The sequence below is a fragment of the Scyliorhinus torazame genome, chromosome 5 (genome assembly GCF_047496885.1).
Source record: "Scyliorhinus torazame isolate Kashiwa2021f chromosome 5, sScyTor2.1, whole genome shotgun sequence".
Classification (NCBI taxonomy): domain Eukaryota; kingdom Metazoa; phylum Chordata; class Chondrichthyes; order Carcharhiniformes; family Scyliorhinidae; genus Scyliorhinus; species Scyliorhinus torazame.
The window spans coordinates 86738427-86756241 of NC_092711.1; the positions used below are offsets into that span (position 1 = coordinate 86738427).

At 48.7% G+C, this 17815-nt stretch overlaps 1 gene segment (V, D, J or C); it reads right to left on the minus strand.

Annotated features, from left to right (window-relative positions):
• The window catches only part of LOC140418799 (Ig heavy chain C region-like), a 35957-nt gene extending 20269 nt beyond the window's left edge, over nt 1–15688 (minus strand). The window contains 1 exon segment of the C gene segment in view: nt 15638–15688. Within this exon segment, the coding sequence occupies nt 15638–15680 (43 nt within the window).
• Between the last annotated feature and the right edge of the window lie 2127 nt (nt 15689–17815).

The following is a 17815-nucleotide window of genomic DNA, read 5'->3' on the forward strand; positions in this document are numbered from 1 at the left end:
GTGTGAGTGAGGGTGTGTGAGTGAGGATATGTGAGTGAGGGTGTGTGAGTGAGGGAGTGTGAGTGAGAGTGTGTGAGTGAGGGTGTGTGAGTGTGTGAGTGAGGGTGTGTGAGTGAGGGTATGTGAGTGAGGATGTGTGAGTGAGGGTGTGTGAGTGAGGGTGTGTGAGTGAGGGTGTGTGAGTGAGGGTGTGTGAGTGAGAGTGAGTGAGTGAGGGTGTGTGAGTGAGAGTGTGTGAGTGAGGGTGTGTGAGTGAGGGTGTGTGAGTGAGAGTGTTTGAGTGATGGTGTGTGAGTGTGAGTGTGTGAGGGTGTGTGAGTGAGGGTGTGTGAGTGAGGGTATGTGAGTGAGCTGTGTGAGTGAGGGTGTGTGAGTGGGGGTGTGTGAGTGAGGGTGTGTGAGTGAGGGTGTGTGAGTGAGGGTGTGTGAGTCAGGGTGTGTGAGTGAGGGTGTGTGAGTGAGGGTGTGTGAGTGAGGGAGTGTGAGTGAGGGTGTGTTTGTGAGGGTGTGTTTGTGAGGGTGTGTGAGTGAGGGTGTGTGAGTGAGGGTGTGTGAGTGAGGCTGTGTGTGTGAGGGTGTGAGAGTGAGGGTGTGTGAGTGAGAGTGTGTGAGTGAGGGTGTGTGAGTGTGAGTGTGTGAGTGAGGGTGTGAGAGTGAGGGTGTGTGAGTGAGAGTGTGTGAGTGAGGGTGTGTGAGTGAGAGTGTGTGAGTGAGGGTGTGTGAGTGAGAGTGTGTGAGTGAGGGTGTGTGTGTGAGGGTGTGTGAGTGTGAGAGTGTGTGTGTGTGAGGGTGTGTGAGTGAGAGTGTGTGAGTGAGGGTGTGTGAGTGTGAGTGTGTGAGTGAGGGTGTGAGAGTGAGGGTGTGTGAGTGAGGGTGTGTGAGTGTGAGTGTGTGAGTGAGGGTGTGTGAGTGAGGGTGTGTGAGTGAGAGTATGTGAGTGAGGGTGTGTGAGTGAGGGTGTGTGAGTGAGGGTGTGTGAGTGAGGGTGTGTGAGTGAGGGTGTGTGTTTGAGGGTGTGTGAGTGAGGGTGTGAGTCAGGGTGTGTGAGGGTGTGTGAGTGAGGGTGTGTGTTTGAGGGTGTGTGAGTGAGGGTGGGTCAGTGAGGGTGGGTGAGTGAGGGTGTGTGAGTGAGGGTGTGTGAGTGAGGGTGTGTGAGTCAGGGTGTGTGAGGGTGTGTGAGTGAGGGTGTGTGAGTGAGGGTGTGTGATGAGGGTGTGTGAGTGAGGGAGTGCGAGTGAGGGTGTGTTTGTGAGGGTGTGTGAGTGAGGGTGTGTGAGTGAGAGTGTGTGAGTGAGAGTGTGTGAGTGAGGGTGTGTGAGTGTGAGTGTGTGAGTGAGGGTGTGTGAGTGAGGGTGTGTGAGTGAGGGTGTGTGAGTGAGGGTGTGTGAGTGAGAGTGTGTGAGTGAGGGTGTGTGAGTGTGAGTGTGTGAGTGAGGGTGTGAGAGTGAGGGTGTGTGAGTGAGAGTGTGTGAGTGAGGGTGTGTGAGTGAGAGTGTTTGAGTGAGGGTGTGTGAGTGTGAGTGTGTGAGTGAGGGTGTGAGAGTGAGGGTGTGTGAGTGAGGGTGTGTGTGTGTGTGAGGGTGTGTGAGTGAGAGTGTGTGAGTGAGGGTGTGTGAGTGTGAGTGTGTGAGTGAGGGTGTGAGAGTGAGGGTGTGTGTGTGAGGGTGTGTGAGTGTGAGTGTGTGAGTGAGGGTGTGAGAGTGAGGGTGTGTGAGTGACGGTGTGTGAGTGAGAGTGTGTGAGTGAGGGTGTGTGAGTGTGAGTGTGTGAGTGAGTGTGTGAGAGTGAGGGTGTGTGAGTGAGGGTGTGTGTCTGAGGGTGTGTGAGTGAGGGTGTGTGTGAGTGAGGGTGTGTGAGTGAGGGTGTGTGAGTGAGAGTGTGTGAGTGAGAGTGTCTGAGTGAGGGTGTGTGAGTGAGGGTGTGTGAGTGAGGGTGTGTGAGTGAGGGTGTGTGAGTGAGGGTGTGTGAGTTTGTGTGTGTGAGTTCGTGTGTGTGAGTGACGGTGTGTGTGAGTGAGGGTGTGTGAGTGAAGGTGTGTGAGTGTGGGTGTGTGAGTGAGGGTGTGTGAGTGAGGGTGTGTGAGTGAGGGTGTGTGAGTGAGGGTGTGTGAGTGAGGGTGTGTGAGTGAGGGTGTGTGAGTGAGGGTGTGTGAGTGAGGGTGTGTGTTTGAGGGTGTGTGAGTGAGGGTGTGTGTTTGAGGGTGTGTGTTTGAGGGTGTGTGAGTGAGGGTGTGTGAGTGAGGGTGTGTGAGTGAGGGTGTGTGAATGAGGGTGTGTGAGTGAGGGTGTGTGAGTGAGGGTGTGTGAGGGTGTGTTAGTGAGGGTGTGTTAGTGAGGGTGTGTGAGTGAAGGTGTGTGAGTGTGGGTGTGTGAGTGAGGGTGTGTGAGTGAGGGTGTGTGAGTGAGGGTGTGTGAGTGACGGTGTGTCAGTGAGGGTGTGTGAGTGAGGGTGTGTGAGGGTGTGTGAGTGAGGGTGTGTGTTTGAGGGTGTGTGAGTGAGGGTGGGAGAGTGAGTGTATGTGAGTGAGGGTGTGTGAATAAGGTTGTGTGTGAGTGAGGGTGTGTGAGTGAGTGAGGGTGTGTGAGTGAGTGAGGGTGTGTGAGTGAGTGAGTGTGTGTGAGTGAGTGAGGGTGTGTGAGTGAGGGTGTGTGAGTGAGGGTTTGTGTGTGAGGGTGTGTGAGTGAGGGCATGTGAGTGTGGGTGTATGAGGGTGTGTGAGTGAGGGCGTGTGAGTGTGGGTGTGTGTATGAGGGTGTGTGTGTGAGGGTGTGTGAGTGAGGGTGTGTGAGTGAGGGTGAGTGAGTGAAGGTGTGTGAGTGAGGGTGTGTGAGTGAGGGTGTGTGTGTGAGGGTGTGTGAATGAGGGTGTGTGTGTGAGGGTGTGTGAGTGAGGTTGTGTGAGTGAGGGTGAGTGAGTGAAGGTGTGTGAGTGAGGGTGTGTGAGTGAGGGTGTATGAGTGAGGGCGAATGAATGTGGGTGAGTGAGCGAGGGCGAATGAATGTGGGTGCGTGAGTGAGAGCTGTGAGTGTGTGTGTGTGTGAGAGGGTGTGTGAGTGAGGGTGTGTGAGTGAGGGTGTGTGAGTGAGGGTGCGTGAGTGAGGGTGTGTGAGTGAGGGTGTGTGAGTGCGGGTGTGTGAGTGAGTTTGTGTGTGTGAGTTTAGGTGTGTGCGTGAGGGTGTTTGAGTGAGGGTGTGTGAGTGAGGGTGTGTGAGTGAGTTTGTGTGTGTGAGTTTGTGTGTGTGAGTGAGGGTGTGTGAGTGAGGGTGTGTAAGTGAGGGCGTGTGAGTGAGGGCGTGTGAGTGAGGGCGTGTGTGTGAGGGTATGTGTGTGAGTCAGGTTGTGTGAGTGAGGTTGTGTGAGTGAGGGTGTGTGAGTGAGGGTGTGTGAGTGAGGGTGTGTGAATGAGGATGTGTGTGTGAGGGTGTGTGAGGGTGTGTGAGTGAGGGTGTGTGAGTGAGGGTGTGTGAGTGAGGGTGTGTGAGTGAGGGTGTGTGAGTGAGGGTGTGTGAGTGAGGGTGTGTGTGTGAGGGTGTGTGTGTGAGGGTGTGTAAGTGAGGGTGAGTGTGCGAGGGTGTGTGAGTGATGGTGTGTGAGAGTGAGGGTGTGTGAGAGTGAGGGTGTGTGAATGAAGGTGTGTGAGAGTGAGGTTGTGTGAGAGGGTGTGTGAGTGTAGTGTGAGACGGTGTGTGTGTTAATGTGTGTGTGAGAGGGTGGGATGGTGAGGGTGTATGAGGGTGTGTGACTGAGGGTGTGTGTGACTGAGGGTGTATGAGTGAGGGTGTGTGTGTGAGGGTGTGTGAGTGAGGGTGTGTGAGTGAGGGTGTGTGAGTGAGGGTGTGTGAGTGAGGGTGTGTGAGTGAGGGCGTGTGAGTGAGGGCGTGTGAGTGAGGGCGTGTTGGTGAGGGCGTGTGAGTGAGGGTGTATGAGGGTGTGTGTGAGAGGGTGTATGAGTGAGGGTGTGAGTGAGGGCGTGTGAGAGAGGTTGTGTGAGTCTGTGTGTGAGAGCGTGTGTGAGAGGGTGTGTGAGTGAGGTTGTGTGAGAGGGTATGTGAGCGAGGGTGTGTGAGTGGGGGAGTGAGACGGTGTGTGTGAATGTGTGTGTGAAAGTGCGGGTTAGTGAGGGTGTATGAGGACGTGTGTGACTTCAGGTGTATGAGTGAGGGTGTGTGTGAGGGTGTGTGTGTGAGGGTGTGTGAATGAGGGTGTGTGAGTGAGGGTGTGTGAGTGAGGGTGTGTGAGTGAGGGTGTGTTAGTGACGGTGTGTGAATGAGGGTGTATGAGTGAGGTTGTGTGAGTGAGGGTGTGTGAGTGAGGGTGTGTGTGTGAGGGTGTGTGAGTGACGGTGTATGATTGAGGGTGTGTGAGTGAGGGTGTGTGAGTGAGGGTGTGTGTGTGAGGGTGTGTGAGTCAGGTTGTGTGAGTGAGGGTGTGAGTGAGGGTGTGTGAGTGAGGGTGTGGGAGTGAGGGTGTGTGATTGAGAGTGTGTGAGTGAGGGTGTGAGTGAGGGTGTGAGTGAGGGTGTATATGTAAGGGTGTGTGAGTGAGGGCGTGTGAGTGATGGTGTGTGAATGAGGGTGTAAGTGAGGGCGTATGAGTGAGGTTGTGTGTGTGAGTGTATGAGAGTGATGGTGTGTGAGTGACTGTGTGTGTGAGAGGGTGTGTGAGTGAGGGTTTGTGAGTGAGGGTGTGTGAGTGAGACTTTGAGTGAGGGTGAATGACTGTGGGTGGTTGAGTGAGTGAGATCTATGAGAGTGTGTGTGTGAGGGTGTGTGAGTGAGGGTGTGTGAGTGAGGGTGTGTGAGTGAGTGTATGAGAGTGAGGGTGTGTGAGTGACGGTGTGTGTGAGAGGGTGTGCGAGTGAGGATGTGTGAGTGAGGGTGTGTGAGTGAGTGTATGTCAGTGTGGGTGTATGAGGGTGTGTGAGTGAGGGTGTGTGTGTGAGGGTGTGTGAATGAATGTGTGTGAATGAGGGTGTGTGAGTGAGGTTGTGTGAGTGAGGGTGTGTGAGTGAGGGCGTGTGTTTGAGGGCGTGTGAGTGAGGGTGGGTGAGTGAGGGTATGTGAGTGAGGGTGTGTGAATGAGGTTGTGTGTGAGTGAGGGTGTGTGAATGAGGGTGTGTGTGTGAGGGTGTGTGAGTGAGGTTGTTTGAGTGAGGGTGTGTGAGTGAAGGTGTGTGAGTGAAGGTGTGAGAGTGAGGGTGTGTGCGCGAGGGTGTGTGAGTGAGGGCGTGTGAATGAAGGTGTAAGTTTGGCGTGTGAGTGAGGATGAGAGAGTGAGGGTTGTGTGAGTGAGGGTATGAGAGTGACGGTGTGTGAGTGAGTGTGTGTGAGTGAGGGTGTGTGAGTGAGGGTGTGTGAGTGAGGGTATGTGAGTGTGGGTGTATGAGGGTGTGTGAGTGAGGGTGTGTGAGTGAGGGTGTATGAGTGAGGGCGAATGAATGTGGGTGGGTGAGTGAGGGTGTGTGTGGGTGGGAGAGTGGGAGCTGTGAGTGTGTGTGTGTGTGAGAGGGTGTGTAAGAGGGTGTGTGAGATGGTGTGTGAGAGGGTGTGTGAGTTTGTGTGTGTGTGAGGGTGTGTGAGTGAGGGTGTGTGAGTGAGAGTGTGTGAGTGAGGGTGTGTGAGAGGATGTGTAAGTGAGGGTGTGTGAGAGGGTGTGTGAGTGAGGGTATGAGAGTGAGGGTGTGTGAGTGATGGTGTGTGTGAGTGAGGGTGTGTGAGTGAGGGTGTGTGAGTGAGGGTGTGCGAGTGAGGGTGTGTGAGTGAGGGTATGTGAGTGTGGGTGTATGAGGGTGTGTGAGTGAGGGTGTGTGAGCGAGGGTTTGTGAGTGAGGGTGTGTGTGTGAGGTTGTGTGAGGGTGTGTGTGTGAGTGAGGTTGTGTGAGTGAGGTTGCGTGAGTGAGGTTGTGTGAGTGAGGTTGTGTGAGTGAGGGTGTGTGAGTGAGGGTGTGTGAGTGAGGGCGTGTAAATGAGGGTGTAAGTGAGGGCGTGCGAGTGAGGTTGTGTGAGTCTGTGTGTGAGAGGGTGTGTGAGTGAGGTTGTGTGAGAGGGTGTGTGAGTGAGGGTGTGAGACGGTGTGTGTGTGGGAGGGTGGGTTAGTGAGGGTGTATGAGGGTGTGTGTGACTGCGGGTGTATGAGTGAGGGTGTGTGAGTGAGGGTGTGTGAGTGAGGGTGTGTGAGAGTGAGGGTATGAGAGTGAGTGACGGTGTGTGTGAGAGAGGGTGTGTGAGATGGTGTGTGAATGAGGGTGTGTGAATGAGGGTGTGTGAGTGAGGGTGTGTGAGTGCGGGTGTGTGAGTGAGGGTGTGTGTGTGTGAGGGTGTATGATTGAGGGTGTGTGAGTGAGGGTGTGTGAGGGTGTGTGAGTGAGGGTGTGTGAGTGAGGTTGTGTGAGTGAGGGTGTGTGAGTGAGGGTGTGTGAGTGAGGGTGTGTGAGTGAGGGTGTGAGAGTGAGGGTGTGTTTGTGAGGGTGTGTTTGTGAGGGTGTGTGAGTGAGGGTGTGTGAGGGTGTGTGAGTGAGGGTGTGAGTGAAGGTGTGTTTGTGAGGGTGTGTGAGTGAGGGTGTGAGTGAAGGTGTGTTTGTGAGGGTGTGTGAGTGAGGGCGTGTTGGTGAGGGCGTGTGAGTGAGGGTGTATGAGGGTGTGTGTGAGAGGGTGTATGAGTGAGGGTGTGAGTGAGGGCGTGTGAGAGAGGTTGTGTGAGTCTGTGTGTGAGAGCGTGTGTGAGAGGGTGTGTGAGTGAGGTTGTGTGAGAGGGTATGTGAGCGAGGGTGTGTGAGTGGGGGAGTGAGACGGTGTGTGTGAATGTGTGTGTGAAAGTGCGGGTTAGTGAGGGTGTATGAGGACGTGTGTGACTTCAGGTGTATGAGTGAGGGTGTGTGTGAGGGTGTGTGTGTGAGGGTGTGTGAATGAGGGTGTGTGAGTGAGGGTGTGTGAGTGAGGGTGTGTGAGTGAGGGTGTGTTAGTGACGGTGTGTGAATGAGGGTGTATGAGTGAGGTTGTGTGAGTGAGGGTGTGTGAGTGAGGGTGTGTGTGTGAGGGTGTGTGAGTGACGGTGTATGATTGAGGGTGTGTGAGTGAGGGTGTGTGAGTGAGGGTGTGTGTGTGAGGGTGTGTGAGTCAGGTTGTGTGAGTGAGGGTGTGAGTGAGGGTGTGTGAGTGAGGGTGTGGGAGTGAGGGTGTGTGATTGAGAGTGTGTGAGTGAGGGTGTGAGTGAGGGTGTGAGTGAGGGTGTATATGTAAGGGTGTGTGAGTGAGGGCGTGTGAGTGATGGTGTGTGAATGAGGGTGTAAGTGAGGGCGTATGAGTGAGGTTGTGTGAGTGAGTGTATGAGAGTGATGGTGTGTGAGTGACTGTGTGTGTGAGAGGGTGTGTGAGTGAGGGTTTGTGAGTGAGGGTGTGTGAGTGAGACTTTGAGTGAGGGTGAATGAATGTGGGTGGTTGAGTGAGTGAGATCTATGAGAGTGTGTGTGTGAGGGTGTGTGAGTGAGGGTGTGTGAGTGAGGGTGTGTGAGTGAGTGTATGAGAGTGAGGGTGTGTGAGTGACGGTGTGTGTGAGAGGGTGTGCGAGTGAGGATGTGTGAGTGAGGGTGTGTGAGTGAGTGTATGTCAGTGTGGGTGTATGAGGGTGTGTGAGTGAGGGTGTGTGTGTGAGGGTGTGTGAATGAATGTGTGTGAATGAGGGTGTGTGAGTGAGGTTGTGTGAGTGAGGGTGTGTGAGTGAGGGCGTGTGTTTGAGGGCGTGTGTTTGAGGGTGTGTGAGTGAGGGTGGGTGAGTGAGGGTATGTGAGTGAGGGTGTGTGAATGAGGTTGTGTGTGAGTGAGGGTGTGTGAATGAGGGTGTGTGTGTGAGGGTGTGTGAGTGAGGTTGTTTGAGTGAGGGTGTGTGAGTGAAGGTGTGTGAGTGAAGGTGTGAGAGTGAGGGTGTGTGCGCGAGGGTGTGTGAGTGAGGGCGTGTGAATGAAGGTGTAAGTTTGGCGTGTGAGTGAGGATGAGAGAGTGAGGGTTGTGTGAGTGAGGGTATGAGAGTGACGGTGTGTGAGTGAGTGTGTGTGAGTGAGGGTGTGTGAGTGAGGGTGTGTGAGTGAGGGTATGTGAGTGTGGGTGTATGAGGGTGTGTGAGTGAGGGTGTGTGAGTGAGGGTGTATGAGTGAGGGCGAATGAATGTGGGTGGGTGAGTGAGGGTGTGTGTGGGTGGGAGAGTGGGAGCTGTGAGTGTGTGTGTGTGTGAGAGGGTGTGTAAGAGGGTGTGTGAGATGGTGTGTGAGAGGGTGTGTGAGTTTGTGTGTGTGTGAGGGTGTGTGAGTGAGGGTGTGTGAGTGAGAGTGTGAGAGTGAGGGTGTGTGAGAGGATGTGTAAGTGAGGGTGTGTGAGAGGGTGTGTGAGTGAGGGTATGAGAGTGAGGGTGTGTGAGTGATGGTGTGTGTGAGTGAGGGTGTGTGAGTGAGGGTGTGTGAGTGAGGGTGTGCGAGTGAGGTTGTGTGAGTGAGGGTATGTGAGTGTGGGTGTATGAGGGTGTGTGAGTGAGGGTGTGTGAGCGAGGGTTTGTGAGTGAGGGTGTGTGTGTGAGGTTGTGTGAGGGTGTGTGTGTGAGTGAGGTTGTGTGAGTGAGGTTGTGTGAGTGAGGTTGTGTGAGTGAGGGTGTGTGAGTGAGGGTGTGTGAGTGAGGGTGTGTGAGTGAGGGCGTGTGAATGAGGGTGTAAGTGAGGGCGTGCGAGTGAGGTTGTGTGAGTCTGTGTGTGAGAGGGTGTGTGAGTGAGGTTGTGTGAGAGGGTGTGTGAGTGAGGGTGTGAGACGGTGTGTGTGTGGGAGGGTGGGTTAGTGAGGGTGTATGAGGGTGTGTGTGACTGCGGGTGTATGAGTAAGGGTGTGTGAGTGAGGGTGTGTGAGTGAGGGTGTGTGAGAGTGAGGGTATGAGAGTGAGTGACGGTGTGTGTGAGAGAGGGTGTGTGAGATGGTGTGTGAATGAGGGTGTGTGAATGAGGGTGTGTGAGTGAGGGTGTGTGAGTGAGGGTGTGTGTGTGTGAGGGTGTATGATTGAGGGTGTGTGAGTGAGGGTGTGTGAGGGTGTGTGAGTGAGGTTGTGTGAGTGAGGGTGTGTGAGTGAGGGTGTGTGAGTGAGGGTGTGAGAGTGAGGGTGTGTTTGTGAGGGTGTGTTTGTGAGGGTGTGTGAGTGAGGGTGTGTGAGTGAGGGTGTGTGAGTGAGGGTGTGTGAGTGAGGGTGTGAGTGAAGGTGTGTTTGTGAGGGTGTGTGAGTGAGGGTGTGAGTGAAGGTGTGTTTGTGAGGGTGTGTGAGTGAGGGTGTGTGAGTGAGGGTGTGTGAGTGAGGGTGTGTGAGTGAGGGTGTGTGAATGAGGGTGTGTGTGTGAAAGGGTGAGCGTGTGTGAGTGAGGGTTGATGTGTTAGAGTGGGTGAATGCACTTTGCTGAAAGAGGATGAGTGAGTGGGGATGTGTGATTTAGGGTTGATGAGTTAGAGTGGGTGAGTGCGTGGTGCTGAAAAAAGTTGAGTGAGAAAACAATTTAGAACTGGGACAATGAACATTCCTGCGACTTAACGGATTTTCATTTTGCAAATGGGATTTTTGTGCCCGTAAAAGTCTTGTCATATTGTGTCAGAGAGAGTGTGTTGTGTTTATTCATTCTTGTGATGTACGCTCGGCCTGCATTTATCTTCCATCCCTCATTGACTTTGAGAAGATGCTGAGCTTCCTTCTTTAACCATTGCAGTCCATGTGGTGTTTTCCCGAGTCCGATACATGATGTTGAACCAGCGGCAGTGCAGGAACGGAGATATATTACATAGTCATGATGGTGAATGGTGAGGAGGGGACCTTCCAGTTGGTGATGTTCCCATGTGTCTATTGTCCTTGTCCAAATGGCCGCTGTCATCGGTTTGGAAAATGCTGCCTACGGAGACACGATGAGCTTCTGCAGCGGATCTTTAGACAGTCGACAGGCTTTGGGGAGTCAGAAGATGGGTTTTCACCTTTGATCTGTTCTTCTGGCCTCAAAATTTCTATGACTCGCCCAGATCACTTTCTGGTCCATGTTGATCACCAGGAGGTTGTTAGTGGTTTTCAATGATGGTAATGCCAGTCAATGTCAAGGGGCGGTGGTTAGATCTGTTCTTACTGGAGGTGGGCATTGCCTTCAATTGGGTGACTTGACTGTTACTTACCACTTGTCAGCCAGAACCGCATAGAGCCTCCATGTTGCTTTATTTACAGGTTTATTTAGTGACTGCACAGTTGCAAATTGTGCTGAGCATGATGCAATCATCTGCCAACAACCCCTGTTCAGACCTGATGATGGAAAGAAGGTCATTGATGAACAAGCTGAAGATGGTTGGACCTCGGACACTGCCCTGAAGAAGTCTCGCAGTGATGTCCTAGAACTGAGCTGATTGGCCTCCAGCAATGGAATCCATCCACCTTGGTGCTGGTTGTGACTCCAACCAGCGGAGATTCTTCCCCTGATTCCCATCCATTCATTCTTTGTTTGGGCTGCTTGAGGTCTCACGTTTCAATGCTGCCTTGATTTGGCGGCACGGCAGCACAGTGGTTAACCCTGTTGCTTCACAGCACCAGGGACCCGGGTTCGATTCCCACTTGGGTCATTGCCTGTGCGGAGTCTGCACGTTCTCCCCGGAGTCTGGGTGGGTTTTCTCCGAGTGATCCGGTTTCCTCTCACAAGTCCCGAAAATCGACCTGTTCGGTGGTTTGGATATTCCGAATTCTCCCTCTGTGTATCCGAACAGGCGCCAGAGTGTGGTGACTGGGGGCTTTTCACAGTAACTTCATTGCAGTGTTAATGTAAGCCTACTTGTGACAATAATAATGATTATTATTATTGATGTTTGTTCAGTCGCTCTCACCTGTGTATCTGAAAGTGTGTGCGTGTCTGAGTGTGTGTGTGTGTGTGTGTGAGGGAGAATTTGGGTATGTGAGAGCCCGTGACTGTGTGTATGCATGTGTCTGCATGCATGCGTGTGATTGTTTCTGCGAGAGATGGATCAAGAGAGTGGGAGAGAGAGAGTACACGTGTGAGTGTGTGTGTGCAAGAGAGTATCTGTGTGTGAGAGAATATCTGTGTTTGAGAGCGCGATTGTGTGTATTTCTGCGAGCGACAGGATATCTGTGTGTGTGAGGGAGCAAAATAGTGTGCACAGGAGAGAGACTGCATGTGCAAAATTGTGTGTGTGAGACAGCATGTGAGTGAAAGAGTGCTTTCACAAGAGAGCATGTGTGTGAGAGAGCATGTATGCACCAAAGCATGTGAGTGAGACAGCATGTATGTGAGAGCATGTGTGCGAGAGATCATGTGTGTGAGAACACATGTGTGTGAGTGTGTAACAGACCATATGTGTGAGAGAGCATGTGTGCAAGAGAGCATATGTGTGAGAGAGCATGTGTGTGAGAGAACGTGTGCATGAGACAGCATGTGTGCAAAAGAACATGTGTGTGAGAGAGCATGACTGTGAGACAGCATGTGTGAGAGAGCATGTGTGCGAGAAATCATGAGTACGAGAGAGACCATGAGGTGTGTCAGAGTGCGTGTGTGCAAGAGAGAATGAGAGAGAGTGTGTGGGTGTGAGCGTGTGTGTCAGAGTGTGTGTGTGTGAGAGCATGAGTGTCGAGAGTGAGTGTATGAGAGAGTGTGTATGTGAGAGAGCAAGTGTATGAGAGAGCATGTGAGTGAGAGGGCATGTGTGTCAGGGAGCGTGTGTGCAAGAGAGCGTGAGTGTGAGAGATATGTGATTGAGAGAGTGTGTGTGAGAAAGCATGTGTGGGAGAGTACATGGGTGTGAGAGCATGTGTGCAACAGAGCAAGTGTGTGAGAAAGCATGTGTGTGAGAGAGCATGTGTGTAAACGAGCATGAGTGTGAGTGAGCAAGTGAGTGAATGTGCGAGAGAGTGTGAGTATCAGAGCGCATGTGTATGAGAGAGCATGTATGCAAGAGAGGATATATGTGTGAGAGAGCAGGAGTACAAGAGAGCATGTGTGAGCGAGAGGCTGTGTGTGTGTGAGAGAGCGTGTGTGTGAGAGCATGTGTGTGAGAGAGCATGCCTGCAAGAGACCATGCATGTCAGAGAGAGTGTATGTGTGAGAGAGTGTATGTGTGAGAGAACGGATGTGTCAGAGAGCCTGTATGTGAGGAGCGTTTTTGTGTTGGAGAGATGTGTGTGACAGGGCATGTGTGTGAACGAGCGTGTGTGCAAGAGATAATGTGTGCGAGAGTGCATGTGTGCGAGAGTGTGTGTCTGTGAATGATTGTGTATGTGAGTGAGATTGGTAAAACGTGTAAGAGAGAGTGTGTGTGAGAGTGTGAGAGAGGGAGATTGTCTGAAAGAGAGAGAGGGATAATGTGCCTGTGTCTGTGAGAGAGCGAGTGACAGTCTGTTGGTGTGTGAGGGAGAGTTGGAGAGAGAGAAAGTTGGAGACAGAGAGTATGTAAGAGAATGAGTGTGTGAGGCAATGCGTGTGTGACCGAGTATGTGTGTGAGAGAGACTGTGTGTTTTTGAAGAGCTATCGTGTATGTGAGAGTGTCTGTGAGAGAGAGTGTCTGTGTGTTTGAGGAATAGTCCGGGTTTCTGGGAGAGAGGGAGTGTGTGAGGGAGAAACAGTGTGCGGATGAGAGTGTACCTAGTGTGTCAAATTTCACTCTGAAACACAGGGGATCGAATCATTCAAACTGCTTGATTCTAATTGATAAATGGTCAACTTACGACAAATGAAATTAATAACCACTGTGAAATTAAACTGATATAAATTTCAAACTCCCTTCGCCTTTCAGCTATTTCTCCTGTCTGAACTGGGCAGAATGTATTTTCACTGAGAATGAACACATTAAATAGAACAGATTGAGGGGAGTTTAATGTCTGTGACAGAGATCCAGTGTTTGATAAGAAATAAACAAACCAGGAAACATTCACATTGGAAACTGATTACCCGATTTGATCCAATGTCTTAATTAAATACAATCAACAAAACAATGGAGGCGGGCCACCTCATCAACCGGAGCAAATAAATGTATTGTTTTCTAAATTATTTTCAGGGCAATTAAACATTCTCCAATAGCTTTGATATAACACGCCAGTATGCTACTCAATTGTAGCAGTTAATTTATGTTGAATTAGTTAGTACTAAAGTCGCATTGCAAGTTATTGCCAATTGTCAATTAGTTGACCTGTCAGCTGATTTGTACTCTATAATATAAATAATAAAACATGGTTCTCTGCAATTCAAAACCTGCTCCTGCCTGAAATTTGATAAATATTTGGATTTAATTAAATATTAAACTTCAAATTATCGGATGGAATAATTCAGACATGTGTAATATCTAGAAAATGATGGAGAAATGTTTTTGTTCAATTTACGAGTTAAGAAGAAATAAGCTTGAGGCTCAGATATAATCTATTCTTCGATTGTATAATTTGTTTTATTTCAATAATGTTATATTGTGTACAGCACAGCTCTGCGAGACAGGATGTTATTATTTTTTGCAAAGCTAATATTCTCTTTTTGTAATTAAATTAATCTCTTTGAATTTCAAGCTTTTACTTGTCAAGCTCCAGCACTGTGCAGTCTGGACATTCCTACAATTCAGATAAAATCATAAGAACAATTCCTGCACTGTCAGCGACTTCCACCTCTGAGAAAACTCTTTATGATTAGGTTAGAGACAACTACAAATGACGTTGAAGAGATAATTAATATTCTTGCTGCTGCACATAAATAATACTATAACCGGATACATAAATTGCCAAACTGCGATATAAAACTCCTATTTAAGTAACTGCAAACGTAATCAGAGAAATAAAAATTAATTCAAATATATCTTGTGTAATTGAACAGTGCTGTAGAATCAGTATGTTATTATTAAAACAGTTTCATAAATAATCACAAAATATTCCCAGCCTACAAACTTTTCCGGTCATGCTGATGGTGTGCAAAGCACAGCAGAATTGTGGAAGGAGATTGATGATTAATGATATTAATATGGAAACATATTTGGATAATATGGTGATAATACCGCATTATAATTGTTTAAGTTATATTAATTTTACTCACGAATTTGAAAACGGTTTAATTAAATAGTTTCAGACTGCAGTAACGAATTGCGTTCTTAATGACGCCATGGTTTAGTTTAATCAGTAATCAGTAGGTAAAATTTAAAAATGTCTATCAAATCTTTAATTCCTTTCTTTATTTTCGAAACCGGCCACGTTTACTCCCCACAATTGTGTTTCAAGGAGATTCAAACGCGCAAACCTTTTTACATTTAACCAGAAAACGTGTAACTGCTCAATGTCACCCAGTTTGAACAATGCAGAAACAACGTAGAAACCGAAAACCGCTTCACAAATTGTACTTATTCAAAGTCACCCAGACACACCATCTCCTCAGCAGCAAAACACCAAAACTCATCGTGAGGACTGAACCCGTTTCATTGAGAAGCAGCTCAATTCTACATTCAACAGAATCAAACGTAACATTTCAAAAACATCTGAATATCGAATCCAGCAAATCAGTTCGGCACCAAATGTATGAATTATCAAACTAAATAGAAATACAGAACAACAGTAATATCACTGTGAGCAGGTGGGGTATGTCCAAAATATTTTTGAAACTTTACCACATTTTATTCATGTTGGACCATATTTCAAACGCATTTCAACAGTTGACAGGAGAGATAAAAGCTGCATCCATCAATCCCACCAAGATGGAACATTGAAGAAAAGCCAGGCTGTGATTGCAGGAACAAATTATGTTCGGAAAGAGCATTTAAAACTGTGGCTTAGTTTAATCTGCAATCATCACTTTTAAAAAACTCTAAAATCCTGACCGTTGTCCACCCACAATCGTGTGCCAAGCAGTTTCAAACACGTGTCTTATTTTCATTCAATTACAAAACATGGAAACGCTCAATATCACCGAGTTTAAAGAATATAGAAACGCCAGAAACGTTTCACAAACTTTACTCATTCAAAATCACCCAGACACAATCTCCTCAGCAGAAAACACCAAATTACATCACCGAGGGGCTGAAACTCGTCTCATGGAGAACCAGCTCAATTCTTCAAACACTTTCAATAGAATCAAACAGCATTTCAAGAAAATTTATATCTAGAACCCACCAAATCCGCCTTTCAGCAAGTGAATGAACAATTAAAACAAACAGAAATATGGAAGAATATCATCAGCATTGTCAATATGCGGGAAGTGTTCAATAAATTGACACAGATAATTCAGCATATTTTGTGAATATTGGGTAGATTTCTAACACTTGTGCAGGAGGCGGTAAAATCTGCAGCCACCAGGTGTCACCGAGATTAAACATTGCAGAAATACCAAACTGTTTAACAGGCGTTAGGTATTTAAAGTAACCCGGCCACAGTATCCTCAGCAAATAAACATCAAATCATAACATGCAGGGACTGAATCCCTCAGCAGCACCTTTTGTCAAGAGGCAGAATAATTCATTTTTCAGCAGAATCACATGAAACATTGCAACAAAATCTCAATACAGAATCCAGCAAACCCGCAATTCAGTGAACGAATGCATAGTTAAAATAGAAATAAATAAATAAAATAAAGACTCAAGTAAAACAGTTCATAAATAATGGAATGGTTCTTACCTGCAGTCACCGTCACCATGGTCCCCTGTCCCCAGTAGCCCATGATGTCACAGTGTCACATTCCCTGGGCAGCTCCGTACAATAACCGCACCTGCACAAAATAGACAGAAATACACCATTATTTTAAATATTCACAAACCAGCGGCAAAGTAAACTTGTAATGAATTTTCAGTAAATTAGAATTGCATTTGTGGATATCGCTTGCTGTTCAGAAATGACCCTAATGTTTTATATTTCAGAGTAACACATGAACATGTTATTGAAATCACTAACTAATGAGTGAAGAATTATCACAGATTTCCATATTAATTATTGTCATTTTGTCAGTGCTGGACATGAATAATACTTCACTGTGAATAAAGTTGGATTGTAAAAGCGACCACTGAGCCAGCCTCAGTTAATTAGTGCTGAGGGGCTTTTTGTATTGACAGTAACTGCTGTGCTCCAGTTATCACAGTGAGACCCAGCGTGTCAAATACTGCGGCAGACTGTTAACTGTAAAATACAGAGATTTAATTTCACTGCGCGTTCAAAAAACTAACTCTGTCTCTTCCAAGAGCGAATCTGTGAGTTATTTCAGCTTGTCCTGGTCATTACATTTATAAAGAGGATCGGAACACTTTTAAACCTTCTGGGCACATTTCGCGTGTCGGTCAACAATGATAAAGTGGAAGATTTTTATACCTTTTTACAAACTAATATTGAGTTTTATTTAAGCCTCATTTAAGTTGACAATCCTGCTGTGGCCCTGATCACCAATTTGGACAAACTCTTTCACTGAGGTTTTTGTATGAGGATGTCGCTGTGGACAGCACCGTGACCCACTGCTGTAGTCACAGTGACAGACACCCGCACAAAAACTGCACTCACTCTCTGTTCAGTCCTGCCGCTCAATATTCACTTCAAATAGATGCTTCGTTTAGAATTCATGCAACATTTCACAAAACACAATGCACAAAGGTCTCCTCTGTGTAACAGACATATTCAAGAAAACATTATATCCAGACCTATAATTGCTAAAACTGCTAACAGAGAAGATAAACACAACTAAAGTCTCACCACATTAAGTAGGTTGGTTTGTTAGATTTTACGATTACATTTTCTCCAGATTGGTTTTGTAGCGGACGGCTTGGGGTCTGGCTCGCTGATATTAACATCACATTTAAAACAAGTACTGACCTTCAGGTTAAGATGAAAGTTGCTGAATTCCCCCTCGAGCTGTTCTTGTGCGGGTCCAGCCCTGGTTCCTCTCGCTGTGGTCTCCTGCACAGTAATAGATGGCGGTGTCTTCTGTCTTCAGGTTCGTCATGGCCAAAGCGAAGATGCTGTTTGAAAGGTCTTTGGACGCAGTGAATCGGCCTTGAATCGCTGAGGCGTAGTACTGATAGGATGAAGTATAGTAGGCAGCCAGCCACTCCAGCCCCTGTCCGGGAACCTGGCGGACCCAGTGCATGTAGTAGCTGTTGAGATCGAAGCCGCTGGTTTTACAGGTCAGTCTCAGGGAGCCTCCGGGACGCCCGCTCTCTGCCCCCGGCTGAGTCAACACAACCTCCGACTGGACACCTGTAAAAATATATCAAAAAGCCCGAGGATTAATGCTGGTGAAATGATTGGTGACTCTGGAACATTCCAGAGAGAGACTAACACTGAGACAGTAACAGTGAGAGACTTGGACAATAAAAACTACTCACGGGATAAGAAAGTCAGCAACAAACTGAGAGAAATGGCCCACCTCATCCTTCTGGTCATTTGGGGGAAATGGTTGTGTCAGGAACTCAGTGAACAAACCAGCTCCCGGACTGTTGGATTCGGGTCCCAGTGAGCGGCATTTAAATACCCGGCAGAAGGGGGCGGGTTTCCAGGCGCCGCCTGTTGATTCCCTGGTGGAGGCGGCGACTGGATCCACGTCCCACCTTCCACCCCCCCCCCCCCCCCCCCCGGACCCCCCCCCCCCCCCCCCTACAGAATGGACCCGGAGATTTACTATGGGTTATTATTAAATAGACATTTATCTGTAGCGGGATATTTGTTTCTCTGAATCGATTCTTTATAATGTCCCCATTGCGAAATTACGTTTGCTCATCTGTTAAGAAAATAACGATTCCATTGCAAATTCAGTCCCTTTATTTCTACTCCAATATATTGAGATGATCTTAAAAAGACTAATTATTTTGTCAG